Source organism: Mustelus asterias, chromosome 6, assembly GCF_964213995.1.
Source record: "Mustelus asterias chromosome 6, sMusAst1.hap1.1, whole genome shotgun sequence".
NCBI classification, from domain to species: Eukaryota; Metazoa; Chordata; class Chondrichthyes; order Carcharhiniformes; family Triakidae; genus Mustelus; species Mustelus asterias.
Window position 1 is genome coordinate 39,065,514 of NC_135806.1, and position 7,779 is coordinate 39,073,292.

Genomic DNA, 7,779 nt, shown 5'->3' on the forward strand with positions numbered 1-7,779 from the left:
AAAGGAAAGTGCCAACAACTTGCATTTATGTAGCTTGTTAAACACAGTAACGTGTTCCAAAGTGCTTCAGAGAAGCATTAATAGGCCTGATTTTAACACCAAACAACACATGGAGATAGCAAGACAGGTGATCAAAAACTTGTTCAAACAGCTAGATATTGAGGAAATCTTAAAGGAGGAGAGAGATGGGAGAGAGACCGAGAGGTTTAGGGAGGGAATTCCAAAGATTGGGATCTAGACAGTTGAATGCACAGCCACCAATGATGGAGGAAAGAATCCCAGAAACAGATACAGGGATCATTTGAGGTTAATGGTGGAATGTCACAAAAGTCCATGCTGAGGTGTCAATTATTTACAATCTATATTAATAACTTGGATGAAGAGATCAATTGTATCATAGCCAAATTTGCTGATGATACAGAGATAGGTATCATAGAATCATAGAAACCCTACAGTGCAGAAAGAGGCCATCTGGCCCATCGAGTCTGCACCGACCACAATCCCACCCAGGCCCCACCCCCATATCCCTACACATTTACCCGCTAATTCCTCTAACCTACGCATCTCAGGACACTAAGGGGCAATTTTAGCCAATCAACCTAACCCGCACATCTTTGGACTGTGGGAGGAAGCCAGAGCACCCGGAGGAAACCCACGCAGACACAAGGAGAATGTGCAAATTATTCACAGACAGTGACCCAAGCTGGGAATCGAACTCAGGTTCCTGGAGCTGTGAAGCAGCAGTGCTAACCACTGTGCTACCGTGCCACCCAGGTAGGAAAGTAAATTATGAGGAGGGTATAAAGCAGAATATTTTTTAAACGGAGAGAAACCATACTATGCTGCAATACAAAGGGTGTCCCTGCACATACATTACAAAAACTGTACAGCAAGCAATTAAGAGGAAAAATTGAATATTAGTCTCATTGCAACGGGGAATGAAGTATAAAAATAGAGAAGTACAGGGCACTCGTGAGGCCGCAACTGGAGTATCGTGCAAAGTTTTGGTCTCCTTGTTTAAGAAGGGATATATTTGCATTAGAAGCAGTTCAGCAAAGATTCAATTGGCTGATCCTCTGGATGAAGGATTGTCTTATGAGGAAGGGCTGCACAGGTTGGGCCTGTACTCATTGGAGTTTGGAAGAAAGAGAGTTGATCTTATTGAAACATATCGGATTCTGAGAGGACTCAACTGGGTGAATGCTGAGAAGACATTTCCCCTTGTGGGAGAGTCTAGAACAAGGCATGGTGACACAATGGTGAGCACTGCTGCCTCACAGTGCCAGGGACCCGAGTTCAATTCTGGCTTTGGGCCACTGTCTGTGTGGAGTTTGCACAATTCTCCCCATGTCTGCGTGGGTTTCCTCTGGGTGCTCCGATTTCCTCCCACATTCCAAACTGTGCGGGTTAGGTTGATTGACCATGCTAAAATTGCCCCTTAGTGTTAGGGGGATGCCAGGGGATTAGTAGGATAAATATGTGGGGTTATGGGGATAGGGCCTGGGTGGGATTGCTGTCGGTGCAGGCTCGATGGACAGAATGGCCTCCTTCTGCACTGTAGGGTTCTATGATTCTATGAAAAGGACACAGTTTAAAAATAAGGGCTGGGATTCTCCCAAAAAAATTCGAAGTGTCGAATCCATGTAAAAATTGGAGTAAATCCCACGGCATTCTCAAAATGAATCTCCCATGTTCTGTGCAGTGCAGAGTGCACTCACGAGAATTACGCTACAAAGCTCGGGGTGAGGCCTATTCTCGCTGGAGAGGCCGGCAGCAGAGCGCTGAGTGGGCCAATGCACAGAATATCTTAGCCTGACCCTCCTCCCTGCTCTATCCCTGTATCCCCACACATTAACCTCGGCTAATCCATCTAACCTACACATCTCTGGAGTGTGGGAGAAAACCGGAGCACCCGGAGGAAACCCACACAAACACAGGGTGAACATACAAACCCCTCACAGTCACCCGAGGCTGGAACTGTACCCTGGTCCCTGGCGCTGTGTGGCAGCAGTGCTAACCACTGTGCCACCGTGCCGCCTGGTCAGAGAGAGGAATGAATATCCAGGGTGTTGAATTGTTGATAGAAGCTGAAGACAGTGATTTCAGTCTCAGATATTTAATTGAAGAAGATTTCTGCTCATAAAACACTGGATGTCAGCCGAGCACTGAACAAATCAGAGGCCGTGTTGGGGGTTGAGTGTTTGAGAAAGGTAGCGGTGAGATAGTGCTGGGTGTAGTCTGGGTGTTGAGTTTGACCTGGTTTCAGATGATGTTGCCAAGAAGCAGCGTGTAGGTAAGAAATAGAAGAGAGTTCAGCTCCTTAGGGATCTACAAAGGGAAGAGTGAGGAAGAGGGAGGGAAAACCATTGCAGCAGATTCTGTGGCTACAACTTGATAAGAGTAGAACCAGGTGAGAGCTGTCCCATCCAGTTGGACAAGAAAGGAGAGGTGATGGGTGGATGAAGGTGGTGCGGTAAACCAGATGAAAGGCTGCAGACAGCTGGAAAAAGATGAGGAGGGATAGTTACTACGGTCACAGAGCGTGCCATCTGTGATTTTGATAACGACCAGTGCCAGAGGTGGAAACCTGATTTCAAATATCCAAATATGGAGCTACGGGAAAGCTGGGACAGATGTAAGAGGTGACAACATATACAAGGGAATTGGAAAGGAAAAGCCATTGGGGATTCTATTTTACAGGGGCAGAGGAGCCAAGAATATTTTTATTTATGTTGACAGTATCGAGGAGAGGGAATTATTTACATCTAGCATGGGGGGCAGAATGGGAGCTGAGTGGTCAGCAGCTAGTGGGGAAAAGAAGCTACTTTAATGTAAAGTAGTCCTTTGTTGAGGAAAATTAGGAATTTTTATTTGCATAGCACTTCTAACTTTAACATAATCATAAAATCCCTATAGTGTAAAAGGAGGCCATTTTTATTAATGACTTAGAGGAGGGGGCTGAAGGGTGGATCAGTAAATTTGCTGATGACACCAAGATTGGTGGAGTAGTGGATGAGGTGGAGGGCTGTTGTAGGCTGCAAAGAGACATAGATAGGATGCAAAGCTGGGCTGAAAAATGGCAAATGGAGTTTAACCCTGATAAATGTGAGGTGATTCATTTTGGTAGGACTAATTTAAATGTGGATTACAGGGTCAAAGGTAGGGTTCTGAAGACTGTGGAGGAACAGAGAGATCTTGGGGTCCATATCCACAGATCTCAAAAGGTTGCCACTCAAGTGGATAGAGCTGTGAAGAAGGCCTATAGTGTGTTAGCTTTTATTAACAGGGGGTTGGAGCTTAAGAGCCGTGGGGTTATGCTGCAACTGTACAGGACCTTGGTGAGACCACATTTGGAATATTGTGTGCAGTTCTGGTCACCTCACTATAAGAAGGATGTGGAAGCGCTGGAAAGAGTGCAGAGGAGATTTACCAGGATGCTGCCTGGTTTGGAGGGTAAGTCTTATGAGGAAAGGTTGAGGGAGATAGGGCTGTTCTCTCTGGAGCGGAGGAGGCTGAGGGGATACTTAATAGAGGTTTATAAAATGATGAAGGGGATAGATAGAGTGAACGTTCAAAGACTATTTCCTCGGGTGGGTGGAGCTATTACAAGGGGGCATAACTATAGGGTTCGTGGTGGGAGATACAGGAAGGATATCAGAGGTAGGTTCTTTACGCAGAGAGTGGTTGGGGTGTGGAATGGACTGCCTGCAGTGATAGTGGAGTCAGACACTTTAGGAACATTTAAGCGGTTATTGGATAGGCACATGGAGCACACCAGGATGATAGGGAGTGGGATAGCTTGATCTTGGTTTCAGATAAAGCTCGGCACAACATCGTGGGCCGAAGGGCCTGTTCTGTGCTGTACTGTTCTATGTTCTATGTTCTATTTGGCCCATTGTGTCCGCACCAACCACAATCCTACCCAGGCTCTATCGCCCAAACTCAACCCCCCGTATTCACCCTGCTAATCCCCCTACCACCGAGGAACAATTTTGCATGGCCAATCCACCTACCTGCACATCTTTGGAGTGTGCGAGGAAACTGGAATACCCGGAGGAAAACACACACAGACACGGGGAGAATGTGCAAACTCCACACAGTCACCCAAGGCCAGAATCGAGCCTGCGTCCCTGGCACTGTGAGGCAGCAGTGCTAACCACTGTGTCACCATGCCTCCCCAGAGCAGTTGAAGCCAAAACCTGTATGCTTTCAGGAAGGAGTTAGATATATCTCTTGGACAAAGGTGATCAAGGGATATGGGCGGGGGGGGGGGGGGGGCTGGTGTGCGGGCAGGGAATGCTGGAATATGCTATTGAATTGGATGATTCGCCATGATCATAATGAATGGGTGAGGAGGTTAAAAGGGACGAATGGCCTACTCCTACTTATATTTCTGTGCATTCATTACATTTCCCTGCAGTTCCCTGGGGAGCCAGAAGCATCACCCAGACGGGAATTGAACCCTGGACCCTCAGGTTAAAAATCTGATGCTTTACTGACAGCTACCCAGGCCCAGCTAATGAAGGTTTTTCATAACCAATGGGTTATTTTAGATGTGTTGTCCTTGCTGTTATGTCAGCAAACTCAACAACCAAATAATATACAAGTTCCCCCAAACACCTCATTAAAAAACTGTTCTTGGGATGTGGGCGGGGCTACATTTATTGTCCGTTCCATCTTGCCCGGAGAAGGTTGTGGTGATGGATCCCTTCCTTCAGTGATTCTTTACACCTGGCTGTATACACAGTTTTACACATTACCTACAGCACAGAAAAGGCCCTTCATGTCTACAGGTCAATGCTGATGTTTCTGCTTGACACGAGCCTCCTCACAATGTACCTCACCTCGCACCACCAACATAGGATGGCATGAAAAATGAAGGAAATTGGGCAGGATGTAAAGTAGCATCCTGTACATACAACCCTTTATCTGTCCCAGTAATAAAGGTTAAAATAACCCCCACTGCGTTTGGTGGCCATTAGAGCACAGTAAAATAAGTGAGAGCTGCAGGAGTGCCCTGCAACCTAGCAGCAAGGCTGTACTACAGGTAGATTCAACAACATTGTACACTGGCAATAACTCCCTCCATTCTAGACTGTGACTTTGCTGATGCTCTGCTGCTATTCCAGGCAAACCGGGATGAATATCCGGATCCAACAGAACGGAGAATGCGGGAGTAACAATAAAGGCAAATGAAGGCTTTCATCAAACCAGGATTTCTGCGATTCAGATTGACTTTGTTCTTTAAGAATCATTCAGCCTTTTGTGTGCAATTAATTAATTAATCCATTTTAAAATTGAGAAACAACAAACCATTTACAAACTGTCTTTAAAGAATTTTGGTTTAGTCACCAATAAGTCAGTTCTTTGACGAAATTACAATCTCAACATTGCTTATTGGAATTCCCTGTTTAAACAGTAACCTATTGTTGTGGGGTAAATCGAGATGGTCAGTACTGTCATAACTATAGACAATACAAAGCTCACAAGGCAGATACCTCTGTATAAAGACGTAACATTTATTCAAACCAAAAACACAACAAGCTGATGCTTGGAGATCACCAAAAGGGTTAAGTAGCTCTGAAATAGAGCAACAGAGGCTCTCTGATGAATCTGATATATACAATCAAAAACAGATCAATTATAGTTTTTCTTATCAATTATTCCTGCCTTAGATTAGTTTAAAATCAAATCATCTTCATCATATACAAATCAATAATAATAATTGTCATGTACTCCAGTCAATCGGCATTTACCATCCATAGAATCATAGAATTCCTACAGTGCAGAAAGAGGCCATTTGGTCCATCAAGTCTTCACCGACAACAATCCCACCCATGTCCTATCCCCGTAACCCCATGTATTTACCCCGCGAATCCCTCTAACCTACACATCCCAGGACACTAAGAGGCAATTTAGCATGGCCAATCAACCTAACCCGCACATCCAGAACTGGCTTGCCTGCAGAAGGCAGAGAGTGGTTGTAGATGGGTCTTTTTCTGAATGGAGGTCGGTCACCAGTGGAGTGCCCCAGGGATCTGTTCTGGGACCCTTGCTGTTTGTCATTTTCATAAATGACCTGGATGAGGAAGTGGAGGGATGGGTTGGTAAGTTAGCCGATGCCACGAAGGTTGGTGGTGTTGTGGATAGGTTGGAGGGATGTCAGAAGCTGCAGCGTGACATAGATAGGATGCAAGACTGGGTGGAGAAGTGGCAGATGGACTTCAACCCCCGGATAAATGTGCAGTGGTCCATTTTGGCAGGTCAAATGGGATGAAGGAGTATAATATCAAGGGTAAGACTCTTAGCAGTGTAGAGAATCAGAAGGACCTTGGGGTCTGGGTCCATAGGACTCTTAAATCGGCCTCGCAGGTAGAGGAGGTGGTTAAGAAGACGTATGGTGTGCTGGCCTTCATCAATCGAGGGATTGAGTTTAGGAGTCAGGAGATAATGATGCAGCTTTATAAGACCCTCGTCAGACCCCACTTGGAGTACTGTTCTGGTCGCCTCATTACAGGAGGGATGTGGAAATGATTGAAAGGGTGCAGAAAAGATTTACAAGGATGTTGCCTGGATTGGTTGGCATGCCTTATGAGGATAGGTTGAGGGAGCTCGGTCTTTTCTCCTTGGAGAGACAAAGGATGAGAGGTGACCTGATAGAGGTGTACAAGATGTTGAGAGGTATAGATCGGGTGGATTCTCGGAGGCTTTTTCCCAGGGCTGAAATGGCTGCTACGAGAGGACACAGGTTTAAGGTACTGGGGAGTAGGTACAGAGGAGATGTCAGGGGTAAGTTTTTCACTCAGAGGGTGGTGGGTGAGTGGAATCTGCTGCCATCAGTGACGGTGGAGGCAAACTCGATAGGGTCTTTTCAGAGACTTCTGGATGAGTACATGGGACTTAATAGGATTGAGGGTTATAGGTAAGCCTATATATAAGCCTAGGTAGGTAGAAGCATGACCGGCGCAACTTGTGGGGCGAAGGGCCTGTTTGTGCTGTATTTTTTCTATGTTCTATGTTCAATCTTTGGATTGTGGGAGGAAGCCGGAGCACCTGGAGGAAACCCACGCAGACACGGGGAGAATGTGTAAACTCCACACAGACAGTGACCCAAGCCAGGAATCAAACCCAGGTCCCTGGCACTGTGAGGCAACAGTGTTAACCAATGTGCCACCATGCTGTCCACCATGCATTATGGTATTCTATTTGTCCATTAAATCCAGACGCTACCACCTATTCTGGCTAGGACTAACTTTCCATTGCTAAGTTACCTTGAATGCCTTCTGGAAAGGTCAGAGTGAATGTTCTCATGGGTTCATTTTTAGGTCACTGTTAAATTAGACAGCCATGCATTCCCGCGTCTGGGTGCATTACCAGCTGATCTGAACAATGAAAAGCCAATTCATAAATGTTTCACTTTCTGTCCTTGTTTAAGACCCTATCTGATATCAGTCTGCTTACTCTAAGGTTTTTCAAAGACGCTAATAAGCCCTTCACCTAAATCATCATGCCTTGCAGTAACTTGCCTTGACTAACTTTGTTTATAATTCATATAATACTTAAAATGCATTCAAAATATCTGTATATATGTTTTAAACAATAGTCACTTGTTTAAATCTCTTTACTGCATTTCATATGTGTGTAAACTATTCTCTTGTTGGCTTATAGTCTTGCTTTATGAATCATTTAACTCTTTGCTGCTAGCCCTGTCAGTACCTTAATGTCTACTGTCTAAAAATCTTATTGACTGGTTAGTAATTTCCCACTTTACCCATTGAA

General features: G+C 45.3%; 1 protein-coding gene across 2 annotated transcripts in view; it reads left to right on the forward strand.

Moving 5' to 3' along the window:
- The window catches only part of LOC144495281 (serine protease inhibitor Kazal-type 1-like), a 50,879-nt gene extending 44,982 nt beyond the window's left edge, over positions 1 to 5,897 (forward strand). For both annotated transcript variants that reach the window (XR_013498224.1, XM_078215353.1), the window contains one exon: positions 5,130 to 5,897. Coding sequence is in view for 1 of the 2 variants with exons in the window: in XM_078215353.1 (XP_078071479.1) it covers positions 5,130 to 5,196 (67 nt within the window). In the remaining variant the exon portion in view is untranslated. The remainder of the gene's footprint in view (positions 1 to 5,129) is intronic.
- The last annotated feature ends 1,882 nt before the right edge of the window (positions 5,898 to 7,779 follow it).